The 23985-nt window shown below is 38.1% G+C and overlaps 1 protein-coding gene across 1 annotated transcript in view; it reads left to right on the top strand.

Annotated features, from left to right (window-relative positions):
* Positions 1-23985, top strand: part of Gdi (GDP dissociation inhibitor) — a 143500-nt gene that overhangs the window by 54732 nt on the left and 64783 nt on the right. The window contains exon 2 of the mRNA XM_090369680.1: positions 11151-11358. Within this exon, the coding sequence (XP_090225806.1) occupies positions 11151-11358 (208 nt within the window). The remainder of the gene's footprint in view (positions 1-11150; positions 11359-23985) is intronic.

Below are 23985 nucleotides of genomic sequence, written 5' to 3'. Positions count from 1 at the left end.
GTGTACACACAAGTATACATGCACCTGTTCCTATTCTTAGCTACCTTAACACAGCCCATGGGTTTACTTATACTGCAGTGACTCCCAGCAGCCTTTGAAATCCCCTGCATCTTGTTTTCTAGGCTGCTGCTCATTCCAATAGAAGCCGTGCAAGAATCACTTTCACCTCTGCCAGTGGCTACTGTTAATCTATTAGTCAGTGTATCCATCCAAACTAGCAGTTTTCCGACCCACCTAATACTGCCTCAATAGCATCATCAAATATTCTTGCACCTTTTCTATTTAAGTGTATCCCATCCCTGTAGAAGCAGTCTCTCCTGTTAACAAGCACAGACCAGGCTGAGAAAAAATCTTCCCCTTGAGCCTTGCACAATCTCTCCAGGGCTGAATTGATCGACATGGATCTCATCATATACTCCCTCCTATTGTGTGGAGGCCAGAGTTACCGACAATAACTAGCTCTTGTGGGACTAGCGCATTCTGCCCCGAAGGTTTCTGTTGTGTTGCCAGATGATCAAGTGCAAGCTCTCGCATTGATGCAGGCAGCTGAGAGCTTGATGGGTCTCCCAATGTAAGTCCTTTGTGGGCATCCACCTTTTCCTTTAAACTCATATAAATGCCCATAACAGCGCTGAGTTGGCACCTAACTTCTTCACACTGCTTACATCGAGTGCACAAAGGCATCCCTCTCTTGGCAACATTATGTCCCATCCCAGAAGGTCTGCAAACAAATCACAAGTTGCACATTTCTTTAGGCTGTGATGTGTTGGAGAATCGCCCCATTTGGTTTTCCCACGAGCCACAGAACTCCCGCTAATTTGTGCACGTTGCTTTGCTGCTCTAGTCTGGGGCATGATTTCCGTTTAAATACAAATTAATTAACAATGAAAATTAACAAGGTTAATAAATTTAATTGATTAAATTTACTATACTATTCTTGACTTTACAATACTATATTAGGTTAATGCAGTAATACGAATTCCGCTATATAGTTTTACATTATACCTTAACTATCAAATTCAAGATATACATTATCAAGTTATGCTATACCGTAACGATCACAATGCTAAATTAGTTATATCCTTGAGGTTGTCACAGACATTCTCTTAGATATGCCAGACAAGCTGTACTTGTTACCTGAGAGTCTAAAACACTGATGAAACTGATATTCAGGTGACACTCAAGTCAAGTGTACCCAATTTCGGCGAAGTCCAGACAGTCTCTGGCAGCCAAATCCTCTGCTTGCATATTCACGATGGTGGGATTATACCCAGGGTTACTGTTAGTAATCCTGGGTATAACCCCCATGCACAAGACACTGTGGGTGACAACCCAGGTGTGATCCAACGTAAGCAGAAGTCAAGGTGTAGCGCCCACACCACATGGAGGAATGCCATCCCTCTGTGTTACCAGGCAATACTAGGTGGTTAGATGACTCATAAACCGGTGCAATACCACCACTTTGCTTATTGGAGGCTTGAAGTGGTGGAACCCATGTTTAGTTCTCCAGAGCTAAGTTCCGGTCATTCCTTCCCCATCTCTTCCATCATGCAGTATGACTGATGACTTTTGAGTCAGGTGGGTCAAGTGCCTGCCTGGCAACCCAAAGGTTGCCGGGTTGAATCATGCCTCAGGCTTGGATCACAGTAAAATGCAAAAACTTTGGGAGGTGCATTATGGCCACAAAAGCTGATGTGCCACAACTAACAAAAAAAAAAAAAAAAAAAAAAAAAAAAACCACTTTTGAGGTTATAATGGACATTATGGTGAGATCCAATCTACCTTGCATTTCGAGGGTACAGCTGTAAAAGGGTTCGCAGGCTGGCCGCTAATTAGTACACTGGCCCGAACCTATTGGTAACTCTTTAGGAGGCTTCCAGATCACTAGTGTATAATCTTGCTACTTCTACTCTGCCAGATTGTGGCTGGAGGGAGTCAGAGTAGTGTGTATGTGGGGGGAGGGGCATTGTCGAGGCCACGTTATGTCAAGGATCTGGGTATATTCTTACCATGTGTACGCCATATCAAAAAATTTATTACTTCATACAGTATGTCCCCCTCTCCACTTTTTCTTACTATTGAATACACAATGAATTGTCAAACTAATAGAGTAAGCTTATCTGCGAAAAGATCTAAACCTCCCAAACATTTCCTAGTTCATTTCACAAATATGTGGTCTCAATTCTGATCTCGAGGATGTTCATTTCCACTTGCAGTATGCCAAACCCCATGTACTTTTTCTGAAGGAATCTGTAATCGGTTGATTCTACTTCTACTCATCTCAGTTGCCCAAATTGTTTGCTGTATGATTCCTTTTGCCTCAAAGGTGGTACTTGTGCAAATGTCCATTCCGACATTCCATGTCAGAGACTTTGTAATTTGGAATCTCCTCTTTTCGATCTTCTCTGGCTTAAAATCTCTCTACCTCATTGTGTCAAATTCATCTGTTGTCTCTACTGTTCTCCCAATGCCACTAATCACTTGGAGCTCTTTGACTTCCTCTCTTTGCAACTTGACTTTCTCCAGTCCAACTTTCCTAATAGTAAGGTGATTTTCCTCGGTGATTTTAATGTTCACAACTCTAGCTGGCTTCCATTTTCTAGCACACCGACCCAGCTGGTCGAGATGCTAAGGCTTTTCCAATTACTAATTATCTTGTACAGATTGTTCATTTATCTACAAGAATACCGGACAATCCTAACCATGCAGCCAACACGCTTGATATTTTTCTCAAATAACACTTCTAAGTAAATGGTCGAAGTGAGTGGTCCTTTAGGTACCTCAGATCACAACTTGGTGATTCTCTCCAGTGGAGCCTTTATCTCATGGCTATTCCCAACCTCATGTTGTTTGGTATTACAAGAATGCAAAATGGGATGACCTGAGAAATTTCTTTTCCTTGGTCGGACTACTGTTTCGGAACTTCTGATGTCAACGTTTGCTCAGATCGTGTCAGTGAAATTATTCGTGTAGGAATGGAATCCTTTATCCCACACTCCACTTTAATATCTTGTCTTTTATCTAAATGTTGGTTTTTCCAATAAATGTGCTAAGGCCGTTCAGGAGAAGAATGTTGCATATCGTAATTGGCTTGTTTCCAATTTTTCATTTTCTGCCTACACCAAAGCTTGCAACAATTGTAAAGCAGTTATTAATCAGTCCAAACTAGATTTTGAACAGGCTAAGAATAGAAAACTTACTTCTTGCCCTAATGCTAGCCGAGCATTCTGGTCTCTTGCCAAAGCTATTGGCCACAACTTTTGCCCATCTCTACTCCCACCTTTGTCAAAACCAGATGGTTCTGTTGTAACTTCGGCCAAGGATAAAGCTAATCTGTTGCATCCCATTTTTCTTCCAACTCGTGTAGTAATGACCTTGGCAAAACATCTTCCACCATTCCCAACACACTCCATGCAATGCCTCCTGTGGTCTTCTGTCAAAAGGATGTCAGAAGGATTTTGACGAATCTTGACGAATCTAAGAAAGCTCCAGGTCCTAATGGTATTTCTCCACTTGTTCTCAAAACCTGTGCTCCTGAACTTACTCCTGTTCTTTGCAGCCTTTGTTTGCTTTCTTATTCCAAAGGTATTTTTTCCTTCTGCTTGGAAATTTGCTTATATCAAGCCAGTTCCTAAAAAAAAAAGTGACAAATCCCTCCCATCTAATTATAGTCCTATTGCAATTACTTCTACTCTTTCTAAAGTAATGGAGAAATCAATTAACTGCCAACTCTTAAAAATACCTAGAAACCTTCCATCTGATCAATGATCGCCAGTGTGGATTCCACCAGTGTCGATCCACTGGTGATATTCTGGCTTGTTACCCATTTATGGACTAATTCAATGGAAAAGTTCAGCGAAACACAAGCAGTTGCTCTTGACATCTCCAAGGCTTTCGATTGTGTTTGGCATAAACAAGCTTAAAAGGCAAAAGGTCTTTTAAACAAGCTTCCATCTTATGGTTTGCCAACTGTTTTTTGTAATTGGTTATCCAGTTTTCTCTCTGATCGCTCACTGAGGGTGATGGTAGATGGCCCTCTGTCTTCTAACTTCTCCACTAATGCTGGTGTCCCCCAAGGTTTAGTTCTTTCCCCTGCTCTTTTCCTCTTGTATATTAATGAAATTCTTCCATTGACCAGAAATCCTATCCATAGTTTTGCCAATGATACCACATTGCATTCCACTTTCCATTTTGAGAAACCTTGCCCTGCTGAATCAGCTTCAACTTCTCAAATATCCGCTACCAATTCCATACATGCTTATCTCCAGTGGGGCAAAGACAACTTGCCGACCGGTCTAGCCAGGTTGGTAAAGTGCCTGCCTGGCAACCCAAAGGTCGCGGGTTCGAATCCCGCCTCAGGCTTGGATCAGAATAAAATGCAAAAACTTTGGGAGGTGCATTATGGCCACAGAAGCCGGTGTGCCAACAACTAACAAAAAAGGGGGGGGGGAACAAAAAAGACAACTTAGTTGATTTCAATTCTTCTAAAACTCAGTCTTATCTTATATCTCTCAAAAAGCATTCTTCTGCTTCTATGCTTATCTTTGGTGACACTCCAATTTCTAGGCAAGTTGATATATCTATTTTGGGGATTTCCCTGACTTCTAATCTCTCTTAGCACAGGCATATTACAAATATTGCTTCCTCTGCATCCAAAAAACTTGGTTTTTCTCTTTCATTCTTGCCATTACTTTTCTTCCAAACAGCTGTTCACTCTGTACAAATCGCAAATCTGCTGTACCATGAAATATTGTTCCCACATATGAGGTGGTGCCCCGAAAACCTCTCTGATGCTTCTAGATTCCATTCAGAAGAGGGCAGTTAGGTTAATTTATAACTTGTCTCTAACTGAGTCTCTCCACTTGCTGTCTCATAGACGTACTGTTTCTGCTGCATGCCTTTTCTACAAGGTCAAGGTCAAGGTGTGTTTGTTTCATTTGCGGTCTCCAGGGTTTCCCCTATATGCGGCTGTAGCATCTGAAAAGGTGAAGGCCGGCAAGTGTATGTATGTAGGTGTGTAAGTATGTGTCTTGTTATGATGAGTGTTGCCTGCCGGCACTGGCGACTTTGCAGCCAGGGGGCAGGGGACACCTGGTCCCCTGCCCTCTGACTCCCAACCTTGGCCACGAGGAGGCGCGCCAGGTTCACTTTCTAGTTGAGACTCTTACTGGGGCTATCAGGCAAGCCTGGGAGCCCCAAGGGAAAGGAAGTGGGGATAAGAATTGAGGTATGGGGAGGTTGCATAGAAGATAAGGGGGAGATAGACCTCACATGAAATAGAAGAGAGAAGTTTACAATAGTGGATAGAGTAAAAAAAAAATATATATATATATATATATATATATATATATATATAAAATAAATAATAAAAAAAAAAAAAAACTATATACAATGTTTACTATTAGCTAAGTGAGTACGATCACCACTCCTGGGGGACTTAATCAGACAACCAAAACTATGAATAACACTTCATTACATTAATTAACACCATTTGAAAAGTATTAGGCCACAGCAACCAGACACACTTGTTCAGTCGTTTTACAGGACTCAACCACTTTACCTCAACCTTTTTTTTTTTTTTTTTTTTTGTTCTGGCTGGTGCTATGATTATCTGATCCGACACTACCAGATTTCACCGTTAAACTCAGAAGGCAAATAGCAAGGCGCTATCCATGAACAAACATAAGTAGCGCCCTGTCAGCGTTTTACAATTCAATATCATATATTTACAACATGCACAGCCAGCTTTTCACGCTCAAGATCACTAACACAACCAACAGACAACCTCTGTTAATTCTACTAAATCCAATTTTATATTTATGGCAAATAATCTACAAAACACATCATTACCATCGTGGAATCAACATAGTTACTTAAGAAAAGAGAACTAAGGACTTATTTACAGAAAACATATTTTAAGGGAAAAAAAATAAAAAAAATAATAATAATAATAAAAAAAAAAAAAAAAAAAGTTCTTGTCCTTGAACAGACTCTGGATTACTTGGCATCACTCTTTACAGATCGACTCCAATTAGTCTCTTCAAACAATTTATCTGCAAAATTACAAAAAGCTAGTAAATTTTCTTTATCATTGACAAAACATGGTAGGTCATCTTCATTGTACACTTCTGTAAGAAGCTGTAGATTATTTCTTAAGTCTGTATAGAGATAGCAGTTAAATATTAAATGCATCATGGTCTCAGGAGCACCACACTTACATAATGGAGAGGCAGCCAACCCCAGAGACAACAATTTGGAGTTCAAGCTGCCATGCCCTGTTAGAAGAAAAGATACATTCAGACCTGGGCAGAACCAGGCCAACCGTTGCTTGGTAAATTCTACTATGTTGGGAAGGTATCTAAAAGTAACTGTACCAACTTCTGCATTGGACCAAGTTAATTGCCAACTATTAACAAACTCTCTTCTAATTCTACAATTATCATCCTTAGTTGGTATGTCTAAATTAATTGAATAGTTGCTCACCCTTGCAGGCAGAGCTTTCCGACGATAATATTGTAAGTAGTGATAAATAACTTCATATTGAATGGGAAGTTTTCCACTCAGTACTTGGAGTGCCATTGTTGACACTGTTCTGCAATTTCTTGTGATTGCAAGAAGAAAGAAAAGTTGTGCTTGAGTCAAATACTTCAAGACTAAACAGTTATTAACACGATAGCACCTGCAGCATAACAAATTATTGGTATAAAAATACACTCGTAGTATAACTTTAAAGTTACGGGTTTAATTCCCCAGACATTTTTAGTTATTCTAATGATTTTACCAGTTAAGACTTTTATTTTGTTCAGTATATTTTTTGCGTGGGCTACGAAACTAAATCTATCGTCCATCGTTATTCCAAGATATTTATGCGTTCTTACAATTTTAATGGATTGATTATTAATTTTTATACTGGGGGGGGTCTATTCAGGTTCAAATAACCTTTCAAAAGCATTTGTTTAGTTTTGTCAATAGAAATCTGTAGTTTGTGCATACTACACCAACCATCAAGGTCTCCCAAGATTTCGTTCGCATGTTCTTCAAGTTCCCTACGAGACTCTCCAAAAACCAATATGGTTAAGTCATCTGCATATGCCGCCTTCAAAATTTTGTCGCGCTGTACCCCAAGCCACCCATCAAGAACCACATTCCAGCAGACCGGTCCTAGGACTGATCCCTGAGGGCAACCCCGAGTAACAGCACGAGTAAGCGAACAGACACCAGAATACACCACTAGGCTACGACCATGGAAATAATCAGAAACTAGTCGATAAAGGGGTGCAGACACTTCGGCCTCCCGGAACCTCGCCAGGACACTTTGCCACCATAAGGTGTCAAAGGTCCCTTTGAAGTCCACAAAAAGGCCGAGGACATACTTGGAATCCGCATTCGAGACCGAATCCATTACAAACTTTATAGCATCAACAGTTGAACAGCCTTTTGTAAAGCCAAATTGAGTGTTTACTTGTAGATTTTTAGCCTTATAATATTTCATAAATCTAGTTACAATAACCTTTTCTAAAATCTTGCCTAGCACTGGTAGTAATGCAATAGGACGATAGGTGGCTGGAACATTGAGGGGTTTGTTAGGATTTTTAACCAGAATTTTAAGATTGGCTTGCTTCCAGGGAGTTGGAAAACGCCCGTCAGCCAAACCGGAATTAAGAAGATTAGCAATTAGTTGTGGTTTGATTGTCCAGATTCTTTTTAATATTGCAACTTCAAGTAAATCTAAGCCTGGACATTTGTTATCCTTCAAAGAGTCAATAGCTGCGCCAATTTCAAGATTAGTAAACGGGTCCTCATCAGTTAATCCAAAATACATCAAGTGCTCCATCCTTAAATTTGTTTGTTCCGTACTCTCTGGTACACAAATGTCTTGGCAAATAATGCCATCCAGTATTGCATTCATCGACTCTGTCCAAGAAAGAGTCTCTTGCCCATCAGCCACGATAGACGAAACGATCTCACCAGGGTGCAATTTCTCCGCCACAATTTTGTAAGCAAGTCCCCACGGTTCATCCTTTATTGTCGATTTAACCAGTTGTTCCCAAGCATTCTTCTTTTCTCTATAAATTTGATTAAAGTAGGTGCCTTTTCTACAGATACTTCCGTGGGCACTGTTCTTCTGAATTTGCTTCTATAATTCCTACTCTTTCAAAACAGTCCGAACGTGTCCTGCCACCAGTCAACATCCATTTACTGTTCAACTCCAAACTCATGGAACCACCTGTTTCATCTTCCCAGTTTATTCATTCAACTTCTGTTTCCTGGAACAACCTTCCTTCCTATATCTATCCTGAAAATTAGTCTATAGAAGTTCAAGTGCAATGTCAACAAATATCTTGTCTCATCTTCTCAACTCCCAACCAAAGCATGTTACTAAGTACTATAGGTTCTAATACCTCTCGTGTTTGGGGTTTTCATAAAAAAAAAAAAAAAAAATTCCTTAGCTATATACAAAAGATAAGCCCAAAAAATGATTAAAACCTTTAAAATACTTATTTATTACAATTAAAACCCTACTATTCTCTTTACGCTATGATATTCCACCCAAAACACCAATACAATAGTGGTAAGAGTGGCTAGTTGTAACTTAGTCACTAGCAAATTTTTTTAAAAAATATGCTAACGAATGCTACTAAGCCTATTTAATCTATTTGTAAAATGCAAATTAATACGTTAATTAATCAAAAAAAAATACAACAGATATATGCCCGAGAGGTGATGAAACCCTTAAAAATACTTAATTATTACAATTCAAACCTTACTATTCTTCTGGTCTACTGGTTACACTACAATATTCCTGCCTAAAACACCGCTACGATAGCGCTATGTTTTGCGAGTTGTAACTTACAAAATCACTAGCTAAATTTAAAAAATAAGCTAACGAATGCTACTAGGCCCTATTTAATCTATTTGTAAAACAAGAGTTATTTATTATTTTTATTATTTATTATTATGAGCCATATGGTGCAAGGAAGCCTGAGGCTTATGCTGCACCAGCCAAAAAAAAAAAAATCCCCAGAGTTAGCCTGAGAGAGAGAGAGAGAGAGAGAGAGAGAGAGAGAGAGAGAGAGAGAGAGAGAGAGAGAGAGAGTGTCTCAAAGGTAGAAGGGAATCACCAAGAAAGAGAAGAATGATGATATCCAAGCTCAGGACCCTGGGTGTGCCAAGCCGTTGCAACCCTTGTTTTATAGGCATGAATAACTTGCATAACAGGATGCCTATTATATCAAATATTTGCATTCAGCAATGCTATAAACAACAAAAAGTTCATGAAAAACTTTGTTAATTTTGTATCATATCTATATGTGTGTAGATTGTTTTGCAACTCTACAGGGACATGCTACCATCTACTAACTGCATTTAGAATAAAAGTAACAATTCTTATATTTACAATAGTTTCAAAAATCAGCACAAGAGGCTAAAACTTTTCAACAAGATCCAAGACATTATTGGTTTAAACAAGCTGAAATTGAATCAAATAATACATATATAAATGAAGATGTCACTACGTAAAAAAGTTAAAAAGGCAAGCTTTTAATTTTTATGGTTTTTAATTTATACTCTAACTAATCAAAAATACGATAATTTCAATGAAAACTTATCGGCTTGCAGCAGCTACAGAAGTCTGTCTTCACCAAGCGACACCTGGCAGTTACTTGACATGATTAGTGTTGCTCAATCAATGGACTGGGTTATTACGCTAATAGGCTTATTTTATTACATTAATAAGTATGTAAGATTTGAAGATGCAATAGTTTCCCATGGATGACTTTAAAAGTTATTTTTTGCTTTCTTGCTTTCATTTGACATTGACATTATTTCTCCCTCACTTTTGTAAGGGTTGTTTATCTAAAATTTGCAATTTATCACAGGTGTCCATAGAAAATTAATTCTTCAGAATTAACTACCTACTAGTGTAATAAACTGGTCCATTGCCAGAGCAGTGCTAAACATAGATTGAGCCTCTACTCCTGAGTAGGATTACGCCAGTATCTCTACATTTCTGCACACTTTATCTTTAGAGAAAGCACCAAAAATTAGCTTGTACTAGTTTTTTTTTTTAAATTAGCCATTTGAAGAGTCTGCACCATATTTGTTTTCACGATTGTGTCCATTAAGTATGAGTTGTTTTCTTCCAGTAGATGGTGCCATCCCTTATCTGTTCTCCAAGTGTAGGCAAGTTTATAAAAGATGGTAGATGTACCAAAATAGCTTTGAAAATTGAAGTTACACTTTTATTTGTTTCAGTTTTCTGATTTAGACTTACAACAGCTGAAATTTGAATATAGAAGTTGATGAAATTGAATCAGGTGTTACATAAATAAATGTAAAAGATACTGCAAAAAAAAAAAGTAACAGCGATTTTATTTATTTAAATTTTTGTTATGATTTTATGATTTTTGGCAATAATTTCTCTACTGTTATGCATTCAAACCAAAATAAGACCAAATTAATATTTAAGAGCATTTATGTGCAAAATTTTCATTTTTCAAAAATTTAAATTCCATTAAGAAACTTTCTCCACTAAGTCCACACATTTTCTAAAAACTTGCTCATAAGGAGAGTTTTCAGAAAATGTGAGCTTATTACAAACGACCCTCCCCAATCCGATGGTTGTTTGTGGATATTTGTTTTTTTTTCCTTGATTTCCAATTTTTTTCTCTGTGCAGTTTGCATCTAAACATGATTTTCTTCTAAGTTAGCTTAGTCATTAAAATTGGCTTAGGATTAGTAACATAATAACCTTACATTCTTTACTCTCTTGTAATATAATCACTAGTAATACATATCGTCTGCAACAAATGTATTCATATGCAAATTCTTACATTTCATTGAGTATGAATTGGGGAGGAGGCATAAGAATACACCATACAAATGAATTTTATGCGTATCGAATTAGCCCATACAGAGTCTTGAATTAACGCGAATGTTAAAATATTATTTGCGAATGATAGATATTCTTGGTTGATAGCAATTGACTGAACGTCAACCTCAATGGAGAAATATCAATTCAGAAATAACCTCACTTTCCAGTTGGAAAGGCAGAAAATGTTTTTTTATACTGTTGAGTAATTTAGTTTTTGTGGTTAGTAAAATTTTATTAGGCAGTATTTTTAAAATAATGGAATTTACTTTGATTTCAGGAATGTATTCTTAGTGGGATGTTATCAGTGAGTGGCAAGAAAGTTCTTCATATGGATAGGAACAAATATTATGGTGGAGAAAGTGCTTCCATTACTCCGCTAGAAGAACTCTTTTCTAAATTTAATATGCCTGCAACCCAGCTTGATGAATATGGACGTTCCAGAGATTGGAATGTGGACCTCATCCCAAAATTTCTAATGGCTAATGGTAAGTTATTTATTCCGATTAGTTTCCTTTTCTTGTTGTTATGGAAGTGCTTTTGCCTTCCTCCTTATTGGAGCAAAGAAATCTTTTGACTTGTTTTCACTTGAATACACAATTACCAAAATATATTGGGATAAAGATGTAACCAATAAAACTAATATAAGCTAATGCAAATATTTAAATAATTAATCTTGTGTAAGTTTATGCAGATATTTCATTAAAACTTATACAGAGAGGTGCAGTAGCACAGAGATATAAATGTAGCTGGAAAGGTACCACCCACATTTGGCATGCCATACATAAGCTCAGTACATTGAATGTGGGTAGTGGCAAAGTGTGTTTAATGTCAAGTGGCACCAGGGATTTCCCCCATCTCCGTGTTGCTTGCATTGTGATGGGTGTGCCAGTTTGCTGGAAATGCAAGAGATTTAAAAGTGTATGGATGTTGTAATAAAGTGTAGTGTTGTGTACCGTTGTTCATCTGGTCATTTAGCTGCTGTAGCCCTGCTGAGGCCTTAAACGTTTCCCCACTTTTGCCCCGTGGAGGCAGACCAGGTACACCAGTATAATTATTTATTCTGGCAGGTCCTACCACTTAATTCCCTGAGATTTCAGTGGCTAGAATTTAAAAAAAAAAAAAAAATTTTAAATTTCATTTAATTAGTTTTATTTCAATTGCAAAGGGTGATGTCGCTTGAATAGGAAAAGTCTGGAATATGGGCGAAGGTTAATTTGAACGTATTTAAACTTAGGTGTGTGGGGCATTTGCTTGCATTAAGACAGAGGGGGAAGACTGAAGACTGTGGGATAAAAGGCAGAAGAATGAAGTCGATAGGGAAGAGGACCTCAAATGGATGTCAGCATTTAAAGTTTTGATGTGTGAAGCATCCGCTGATGGTTTAGACAGAGTAGGAGGAGGAAGACTAAAGGGAAAAGACAGAAATATGGGAGCAATAGAGAAGGCACCCCAAGGAAGTCAATGGGGTGCCCATGCCCCACCAGGAGGGAAAAAGGGGAATGGAGAGGAGACAGGGAAAAAAACCTCATCACCCCACCCTGCTGGGAAGAGGAAATGAAAGTGGCCGGGCAAAGTGCCTGGTCCAGATCGCCAGGTGGTGTTGTTGGCAGCAAGTTGCTGTGGGATCGTGGATGGAGCTAGTGCAGGGGGGGGGGGGGTATTTCTGCACTCAAATTAAGCTCCGCCAGGATGTTGAGGCATGGGACAGAATTCCTTTCCGGTTTGGTTGTCGCTGTCAATGATTTCCTTTCTTTCCTTCAAAACATTTCTCTTTTACTTCTTTCCTTCTACCTTATTCTTTCTCTTTTCCTTTCTTTTCCATTTCTTTTCTTATTCTCTCCTCTAGTTCTTGTAGTGTATTGTCTTTTAAGAGTCTCTGGGTTTGGAGTATTTGGATTGATTGTTGTGGGCTTGTAGACTTGCTGAGAAGCCATGCTGGTAGCTTTACGAGATGTCAGTCTATGGTTCTGTGGTCATGGAAGAGTTTTTAAGTCTTGAAAAGAGCTCCTGCATGAAAAGTGTGAAGGCACGGTAGTGTTTCTCATTTTGGTTCCTGAGTGTGAACTGGGTCTTTGTCATGAGGATGCCGCACAGGTCCTCGTAGGCAGGACGCTCATGTATGAGGTGGGTGGTGGTGTTAGTTGTCTGATGGCACTAGGGGTTTTCCCCATGGGTGGTGGTATGTTCGTGTCAAACGGCACCTGGGATTTCTCCCATCTCCGCTGTGATTTGGGATTTAGCATACAATGGATTCTGAAGATTCTCAGCATTCCAAAAACTTCCTGGAACATCCTATTTAAGTGGAAGACTATGGGCCATGCCATTGTTAAACATTGACCATGGAGAGTTTTATTTTTTATAAGAAAACTTTGGATATTTTGTTCATTTCCCAAGATGTCCACGCATGTATAGGAGCAGTTGTAAGTATGCATAGTATTAAATCATCAGGAGTTCCAGGAAGCCTTTGGAATGCTGAGAGAATGGGCAAACTGCCACCCTTAGTTTTGAAAATTAATGCACAATGATGGATGCAATAATGTGATGTTCTGAGGAACTAGCCTCTATCCTCTGAATAGAGCGCTGATTCTCACTGCTGGCCCTGCTAGATATACGGGTAACCCTCATATAACGAGGGTTACCCGTATAAGTATAAGTTTATAGGAACCTAACTACAGTGTAGTTAGGTTCCTATAAAATGTCGTGTTGTGCGAAACCACTCCATACTAAGGAAAAAAGGTATGGGGTGGTTACGTTCCAAAAGCTAATGAAAATACCATTCTAGATTTCATATATTTTCTACTCCTTAAAAAATCAGTGATCTGGGTTTGTTTGCTTTTTCTTCATAAATCTTTGAATTTCATCGTATGGAACTAAGCATTTTTGAACTTTGGGCTCCTTTCATTCAAGAATCTGCATTCAAAAGATAAGATTCTAATTGCTTGGCTAATTTTATGCCTTCCTGTATGCTTTTTAGTGTAAAATTTGGAAGTTTAGAATTTTCATCTGCACTATCATCCTCTGAATTGATTTGGTTTTACCTCCGATGCCATTTCCACGAAATCTGCTTCGCCAGCCTCTGTTTTTTTTCTACCAGTAATTGAACATCTTCAGTAATTATCTTTTTTAATTTTTTTTAGGAGCATTGGTGACTGAGGCCATGTTACTCTATGTATATTGTCTATAAATTGTGTCTTGAGGTTGATTTTCTGTTTTGCTGGACAAAAAACCTGAGTTTCTGGGAGAAAAAACTGTGCTACCCTTGCCTGAGCCTGACTAACTCAGCCACGTTGTGAAAAAGAGCCATAAAAATTCCTCCCATCATCGACGGGGTTTGAACTCTGGTCTTCTTTTCCACCTGGTGTGGGGGAGGAGGTAGATTCTATCAACTGTGCTACCCACGAGGGCTTCAGTAGTCATACCATCAAAACCTTCCCCTCCTACCAACTTAGCAAGTTCTATATCACACAGATTCCATTTTCTGCCGGTTCAACCATATTTCCTGAATGAACTGACTTTGGCCATACATTTTTCCACACGCATTTAATGTTGACGGCTTACTTCTTTCAGCAATAAAGCTATGATTCTGATACAGTCCACAATTCAGAAATGTTTCTATGCCTCCATTACTTCAATAGATTCGGAAGATGGCCTGGTGTGTTATCGAACAGTAATAAAACTTTGAAATCTAGGCTTTTCCTTAAGTTCAATAGCACAGAACGTAACACAGGGATTTCTCAACTTTTTTTTTGACTAGCGAGTCAACAGTGGAGATTCAAAAAGAGTGGAAATGTAGAAAAATTACATCCAACATAATAGCAGAGTTCCCCTCCCCCCACAAAAGCTCAAAAATACCTATGTTATGCAAGGTTTACCGAAATTCTCTGTTAGAGCAAAACCGTGTTATATAAGTACAGTGTTGTGCGAGAATTGCTGCAATTTATCAATCATGTTAGAGCGAAACAGTGTTGAAGTACCGTGTTATACCGGGGTTGCCTGTATACAGATATGGAAAATATTTATAATTATAGTTAACTTCAGTACATAATCATGTGCTCCTGAACATTTTCAGAATGCCTAGCTTCCAGCAGTCTTGACTCCTTTTCCCATCAACACCTGTACCATCTCTGCTTAGGTGGCAGCAGAGAGATCAGTATTAGTACTAGAACACCCAAATGATCCAAGGAGGGGTGGACTTAAAAAGAAAGAACAACAAATCATTAAAACCTGATCATTTCTGGTTCACCTTGAACTTTACTAAAACTTCCTTCTCCTATCATATGGAGAGGTAATTTATTCCATTGTTCTACAATACTCTGCCCAAAGGAAAACTTTGGGTTCTCATCGGGTTGCCTCCCTGGTTTTTATCTCACCTAAGGCCCTATGAACTTCAGTCAGATCTCTCTCTCGTAGGATACATAGCTTTAAAGCTTTGAAGTTGTAGATTCTAAGCCATTGTATGGTAAATTGTGTGTGACTGTATCATAGCTTATAGTTATGATACAGTCATACATAAGGAGGTCATAATCCCACTGTATAAGGCCTCATCTGAAAAAAGACATTGAGCTTCTTGAAAGAGACCAAAAACGGGCAACTCAGATGGTGAGATCAGCAGAAGGACGACTATACAAGGAAAGACTTCAGTTACATGGGCTACAGAGTTTGGCAACTAGGCACCTTAGAGAGAGCTTGAGGTTTATAAGGCTCTGTTAGCGAAATGAATGAAGGTGGATTTTTCATTGTTATAAATAATTTAAGAACTAGGGTCATAGATTCAAATTACAGGGAAGAGGTTTAGACTAGATTGTAGGAAGTTTTCTTTTCTTTTATGTAGGAAGTTGTTGATTACTGGGATGAATAATCCTTAGGTAGTTGTGGCTGACAATCTGAAGAAATTCAGATGTCAGCCACGATTGAGGGAATTGCACAATTTGTATTTTATCTACTTCTCTTCCCCCCCCCCCCATTCCCACTGCTGGTACAGCAAGAGCCTGTGGCTTCCTTACACTATATGGCCCCTAGTACTATGGCCCCTGGAGACTTCTCCAGGGTCCAAAAAAAGTAAGTTTTGGTCAAATGTGATGACCGTGCTTTTTGTATTGTTCATTGTGGGTTTATCCTGTATGGTAATTGGCTGTTCAGAGAAAACAGCTGGAAAAGTTGGGCTTCGTGGAATTGGCACTTGCATCATGATAATGCACCTTCACACTTGGTGCTTTCCATTCAAGAATTTCTTGCAAAGCATTCAGTCACTGAAGTCTCCCATTCTTACCAGATGGTAACACCTTGTGATTTGTTCCCCAAATTTCAGTTTCCTTGAAAGGTGAGTTTGCAGCTCCTGAGGAAATTGTTCAGAATGTTACGCAGGAACTATTAGCAATTTCAAAAGAAACCTATATGGAATGCTTCCAGAAGTTGCAGAAGTATAGGAATCTGTGTATGCAGTGGGAAGGAGACTATTTCAAAAGAAATCCATCTCAATAGCCTCTCAAGCTTCATTTCCCAATTATTAGTTCAGCCGCAAACATTTTTGATCACAGCTCATATGTAGCTTGCTGCTCTAGCAGCTTTTACAGTGTAGTTTAGAATACTTTAAACTGTATTTTATTGTGCCATATGTTATTTTAATAGTGTAAGTGATGGAAAATTATGAAATTTTATTTTTCGATTGAAACAGCATCAGTAATAATAATAAACCCTCTTTGCCTTAGTTTTACTTGAGGGGCATAAAATGTGAATGAAGTCAGTTGTGTTGAAAAAAGTTGAGTGGTGCATTGGTGTACTTGTACACCATAGTAGCAAGAGTTCCCCTCTCCCTTTCTTTAACAGCCATACTTGAATTTTAACACAATGTGGTAAAAAATCATCAAAATTATAATGAATCCTGAAATTCATGTGGTCATCACTTCATTATTTTAAGTTTATTTTGTTGTGAACCTATTCTAATGTATGTCCAGTCAAAAGTTTTTATTTCATTTAGTAATATTAATGCACTTATCCAAATTCTACGTATAGTTTTCTTTGTTTTGTTGGAAATATTTAAGCATTAATTTCTTGCTTCCCATATCTTAGATATATTAACTGTTAGTCTTCTCCTCTTGTGATGGCGACTCCATAGCCAGGTGGGAAGGAGCAGCAGTGCATAGCACACGCTTCTTGATTAGACCGGGGTTCGAACCCGTCACCACCAAATACGGAGGATGCGGAAAGGTGAGGGAATGACCACCGCATATCCCGGAGCAATATGGCCTTAGTTGCTAATGCTCCTAAAAAAAAAAAAAACCTCTTGTGATAAAACAATGTAGTATGCAATTTGTTGAGCACTTTGTTTTGTGTGTAACAGTAAGAATGCCTTCTCCTGTTATATCAAGTGGTGCTAATTTAAAATATAGAGGGTAGGGCAAAAGTAGGTGTATGGTTGCTAAAGTATTATCTACCTGCTATATCATCTTAAAGCACTAGTTTAAGTTCTGCACATTTTTTTGACATCTTGTTCACCATTAATGAAAACTCAGTTATGCACATGTGTATGAAACCCATGCACTGCTGTGTTTGCATTCTTTACTAGCTTCACTTCAGGTTATGGTTGTTCATAGGTGAATGTTAGTTATTTTGATTTGTTATAATTTATGCATTACAATTTGTTATATAATATTGGTGTAAATACACCATAGTTAACCCACAGATTTGAGCTACGATTGTAGCGTAGAAGGCATCCTTTTAATTGTATCTCATAATGTGGTTGCCTTCACAACAAGATAGCTACTATTGAATTACTTCAAATAAATAACGCTTCTCTAGTAGAGAAGACTACTGTTATTTATTTTCAGCGTACCACCACCCAGACGATCGTTTCGAAGCTTTTTGGCTTCGTCATCAGTGGGCGGGTAGGTAATACAACAAGCCATCTCAGTTGCGAAGTTATATCCACATTATGAGAGATGCCAGAAGGGTGTGGTGGTAATGTACTTTGTATTTGGAAAATTAAATGCACTAGGCATAATCCTTATGGGTTTTGATAATTAACTATATAATATCGGTGTAAATACACCATAGTTAACCCATAGATTTGAGGTACGCTGAAAATAAATAACAGTAGTCTTCTCTACTAGAGAAGCGTTATTTATTTGAAGTAATTCAATAGTAGCTATCTTGTTGTGAAGGCAACCACATTATGAGATACAATTAAAACGATGCCTTCTACGCTACAATCGTAGCTCAAATCTATGGGTTAACTATGGTGTATTTACACCGATATTATATAGTTAATTATCAAAACCCATAAGGATTATGCCTAGTGCATTTAATTTTCCAATTACAGTTTGTATACAGTTCCTACATATACAGAAATTCCTCTCCATCTGTAGATAACAGATAATTCTGTTTCTTATTAGTACAGCAACTCCCCGACTTACGTAAGAGTTGCGTTCTGTAGAACTCTACATAAGTCGGAATTTCCCCCATGTTGCGTTCTGTAGAACTCTACATAAGTCGGAATTTCCCCCATGCTTGTGCAGCACTCGCAACTGTGCTCGCTGAATTGATTGAATCAAAAAAAAGTTTGACAAATATGTAAATAGAATTATTTGTTATATTTATTCAATTTTTTATCTCGTGCACAGGAAAAATTACAAAAGCATGCAATTTAAAAAAATTTCAAATTTATAAAATTGCAAAAAAAGAGGGAGACAGGCATAACATCAGTAAGTTTTACCTCTTGATTATTGCTGCCAGAATCAACGTCTTCAGTTGATAAGTATGCTGCTGCGGAGGTTGAGGGCTGTGGAGATTTAGAAGCGGTCGGCCGCACAACCTTGCGAAAGAACATATTAATGGATGACTGGACAGTGGCTTTTTTCTTTTCAACGTAGATTTCTTTGTAGCAAGCAAGCATATCGTTCACCTCCATGTTAACTTATAAGTATTTTTTGCTGTCAGGATCCATCTCAAACCTTGCCATTGTCGATGCAATTTCACGAAATGCCATTGCCATCTCTCTTGTGATGAAGCGTCTCGGCTCCTCATTTGGTTCATCTTGTGCTTTGTCAGCATTTTCTTCTTTCACTATTGCTGCCTGCAAGTCAGTAAATTCTTCGTTAGATAATTCCTTCTTTTCTTCCTCTGTTAACTCCTCCACATCTTTGGCATCAACCTCCAACGGAAGTAGCTCTGCAACCTTTACAATATTATCTGTAACCTCTTCATATGATCCATCTTTTTCAAATCCTTCGAACCCTTTTATGTGCCATGGGCATATTTTCTTCCATGCACCATTTAAACAACTTTTAGTAATTTTCACCCAGGCCTTATTAATGCTTAAGATGGCATGGTAAATATTGTAAGATTTCCAAAACTCTTAACGTAAAATTTTTCTCATAGTCTACTGCAGACAATGCCTGAGGAAATGTTATGCTTTTAAATTCGAAATAACACCCTGATCCATAGGTTGGATGAGTGAAGCCTTGTTTGGCGGTAGAAGTATGACTCTCGCATTAGAATTGGAATCATCTAGATGCATAGGACATCCAGGAGCATTATCTAATAGAAGCAAAATCTTGAAAGGAATGTCATTGTTTTTACAATATTTTTCAATCTCTGGAATGAAGCAGCATTTAAACCAATCCTCGAAGAGATATTGTTATCTATTCTCTCTGGTTCGATCGGAAATGCACGGGTAGGGTGGCTTTATCGATGCCTTTAAATGCACTAGGATTTCCAGAATGGTACACAAGCAGTGGTTTTAATCTGTAATCTCCCCACTGCATTAGCCCCAAGCAAGAGCGTGACTCTGTCTTTTGAAGCCTTGAAACCTGGCATTTTCTCTTCCACTTTCCTCTCATTTGTCACAAAATAGTTTAGCTCCCTGTTAGATTTTGATGATTTCTGTTATTCCCCTTCTTAAAAAAGCTCCTCATGCATAAATGTAGATACAAAATACATTCAGTTCGTCAGCAGCCTGAGCAGGATCATCAACAGTTAAACCATCGAGGACCATTGTGATCCAACACTTTCATTCTATTGTTAATATAACTCATCTGCTACTTTTCTTGACATTCTTTTCCAGAGACCTCTTGTAATCTGCCTTAGCTCACTTAATCTCCTTTGTGACTTGATTTCACACCAGTTTATACGTAGTGTAGGCTTCTGTATTGCCTGATAATTTATATACATCCCTTGCATTTTTCTTTTCTGCCACAAGTCTCATCAATTCATCCGACACCCATTTAGATCTAAGCCTAGAACAGTATTTTCATTAACATTATGTATCATTATTTAGTTGGTATGAAAAACCTAGTAGCTTCTATGACTACTTCTCTGAATGGTTCCCATTTAGAATTTGCTGTTGGTAACATGATCAGATGGTACCACCACATATAATTTTAAAAAAGTGTCAGACTGCTGAAGTCGCCTAAACAAAAACTCTTACCCTTAACAGTTCCCTTAATCTAAGTAAATTCCACATAAGCACACTGTGATCACTGCCACCAGATGGTCTTTTATCTGCAAGTTCTTAATGCATGAACAATTGCTGCTGATCTGATTATCAGCAGCAATTGTTCTTAATGCATGAACAATTGCTGCTGATAATCAGATCATGGGTATTGCTTTCCCTTGTTACTTTTCTAACATGCTTCTGTAGAAAACAGTCTTCCAGTAAATTCACAAAAGCATTGCTAGTGTGTATCTCAACAATATCTGAAAAGTTAAAATTCTCCCATTATAAGACATTATGATTTACTGCCCCACTCTTTCTTGTATAGTTTGTTACAATAGTCATTAGGCATGTAACAAACTCCTAATTGCTGTTTTGTTTTTCCAGTGCTTATGTCACACCAAACTGACCCAATGTTGCACTGGCCACCCGTGTCAACTGGAAGTACTGCCGTAGGTTTAATGTGCTTCTTTACTGAGAGCATAACCCTCCACTCCTCCTGGCTATCTGTCCTTTTGTACACAACCCCTTGTACTCAAATTCTCATCCCTTATGTCTGACTAACACAAAGTCTCTGATATTCCAATAATATTTGCATTTGATGACTTAATGAATACTTTGAATTCATCAAATTTATTTACTATACTCCTAGCATTAGTGTACATGCAAGTACAGTTAGTCCTCGTATAGCATGATAGTTGTGTTCCTATAAACCCTCGTGCAATATAAATAACAGGCCCTATGGGGAAAATAGGGTTAGGTGTGTTACAAATGTGTGTGTTCAACCCAAGGTTGAACACACATTTGTAACCAAATCATTACCAAACACAAATAATTGTAATAAAATACTTACGTATTTTATTATGACCATTACGTAATAAAATATTGCTAATGCTTTTGCTTCTATCGTAAGCAAACTTGTTCTTTGTTTGATTTTCTATCCAAACAAATGACAGCCGTTCTATCTCTTCCGATTCTTTGTGTCTTGATCTAATGGATTTTATTACACTTTGAGTTGTTCCTGCTATGAAAGTTTTTTTTTTTTTTTTTTTTTTCTCCCTCTGCATTCTTTCTAATTCTCGGTGTTGCCTCATTTAGGTCTGTAGCACGTGCAATATCATGTTCTTTCATTTCGCTCAAAGTGTTTCACAATTTCATAATTTTTCTCTAACAGAGGTGGACTGGCCTTACCGGGAAAACCATGGTGGGCTGGAGGCCAGAAGTGTGATCTTGGCCATAAATGCTAGTATGAGGCTGCCACAAATTTTTACAGGTAAGAATGTTTGACCCAGTCCACCTCTGTCTATCGATATTGCTTTTCTTTTTCTCTCTGAACCTGTAGTGTCTTCACCAGGATGCTTCCTTTTCACACTTAAGTATTTTACTCATTTTTAGGGAATAAAGCACAATTACAAAATGAGGAGGCATGCTTGATACACACAAAGCTGCATGCATGTAGCAACTGAATAAACAACATCATAAAGGCAGAGAGACACCATTAGCACTTCGCTAGCCCACATTTTACTAAAGCACATTTCTGAGGGTTACTACCATAAAACAAAAACAAATTTCCAGTTGCGTTTCTGCTTGTGGAATCTGTTACAAACAGGTAGTAAACTCGATCTAATTGAATTTGCAATAATACCGATAGCTGGAATTGTGTGGGTTTTTACGTTATTATGGTGAAATGTGTTTCCCCTTCACTGTTATAAAAAACAAAATACTTTTTCAGAATCTTCTCTTCATTACTATTGTGTTGTGTTCAGTTGGGGTGATTCTGTGTTCGACTGCCATTTCTTGTAAACGCAAAGGCGAATCATGCATAAGCGAATTCGTTTAGTGTAAACACGTGTTATATGAGGACTGACTGTATATACATATACCTCTTCTTACTCTTAGTTACTATAACACAGCCCATTTATTTACATGTACCATGATGATCCATCCACAGCAGGGCTTGAAATCGCTGATATCTTGCTTTCCAGATCATTGCATGTTCCAATAAATGCAGCTGAAGAATCACTTTCACCTGTGCCTGCAGCTCTAGTTTATCTGTTAGTCTGTATATCCTCCAAGTTACCAGTTTTCTGACCTACCTAACAGTGTCTTGATAGTATCAGCAAATATTTTTGCACCCCATCTATATATGTCTGTCCCATTCCTGTAAAAATAGTCTCCTGTTAGCAATCTGTGCTTGCTAACAGGATTGATTGGCAAGGCTCATCTCCCTCCTATCATGTCTGGGCAGGATTGTAGACTCTTTCAGTTTTAATTCTAACTTGTAATTTTTTTTCTCAACATTGCCCTGTACTTGCTAAGTAAGTCCTTAGATCTTACTCTTAATATCATTAGTGCTCATGTATACAGCACCACCTTTCGTGCCCTTAAAGATGATATCTGCTCTATAATGTCATCTACTTTCCCCCTTGTAGACATACCCTGGTCCTTTTCTGCCTACAGGCGCCTCCGTAGCCAGGTGGGCAGGAGCAGCAGTGCGTAGCACACGCTTCTTGATTAGACCGGGGTTCGAGCCCGTGACCACCAAATACGGAGGATGCGGAAAGGTCAGGGAATGACCACCGCATATCCCCGGAGCAATATGGCCTTAGTTGCTAATGCTCCTAAAAACCAAATAACAACAACAACAAAATTTCTGCCTACCTCTTTTCCACAATATATTTTCTGGTTTCCTGATAAAGTCACTGACAATAGCTATCTTCTTCGGGACTAATTCATTCTGTTTGGGTTTACCACTGTTGTCTGATGCACAAGAAAGGGCTGTGGTGTTGAGATCTTGATGGGGCATCTGTTTTAATTCCTTTGAGGCATCCGCCCTATTCTTGAAGCTCTTGTAAATGCCCATCAGAATGCTGAGTTCGTGTGTAATTTCCTCATACTCTTTGCATTGAAGACACAAAGATATCCCACTTGGTTGTGTCATGTCCCATTCCAGATAGGTCCACAAATATGCAGAAGTAGCCTTATTTAATTAGGCTATGATTCATAGGAGAATTACCCCCACCAGTTCTCCCCAAGCCACAGTATTCTCCATCACTTTATTACTTTGAGCCCTTTTTGCTTTGCTGCTCTAGTGTGAGGCATGGTTTTCTCTTTAAATTCAAATTAACTTATGAATAATACATTAAATTTATAGATACCTAAATGCAATAATATGTATTAAGCTATCAAGTTTGTTTTGTATTGCGCTATAACCTTATGTTCGTGGAGCTTTATTATTAGTTATAGCCTTACTTGAAATTTCTTCAACTAAAACAAAAAAAAATAATAATTAGAACCTACAAGCTACTTATTTACCACAATTAAAACCCTACAATTCCACTAATTTGCACTACACTACTAGTTATGTGATAGAGTAAAGTTTAAAAAAAAAAAAAAAAAAAAAAAAAAACACATTTTTGTCTGTAAGTTATAGTTTATAGGCCTCTTCTGATACTGATTACACTGCTACAAAACTATGTAGAAATCTCCAAGTATAATCTATACCTATAACAATAATGGCAGAAGTGGGCTGTGGTTTTTAAGCAGTTGCAAAGAACAAATGTACCATCTTAATCAGAGAATCACAAATAATTACTTCACTATTAATTTTAAGTCAAAAGTTACAAAAAAAAAAAAAAAAAAAAATTTTTTAAGCAATGAAGAAAGTTACTTAGTGGTTCCT

The sequence above is a fragment of the Mastigoproctus giganteus genome, chromosome 3, assembly GCF_048544385.1.
Source record: "Mastigoproctus giganteus isolate SK-2022 chromosome 3, ASM4854438v1, whole genome shotgun sequence".
NCBI classification, from domain to species: Eukaryota; Metazoa; Arthropoda; class Arachnida; order Uropygi; family Thelyphonidae; genus Mastigoproctus; species Mastigoproctus giganteus.
Note: the sequence above shows the minus strand (reverse complement) of the source record. Positions and strands in the feature narration are given on the sequence as shown.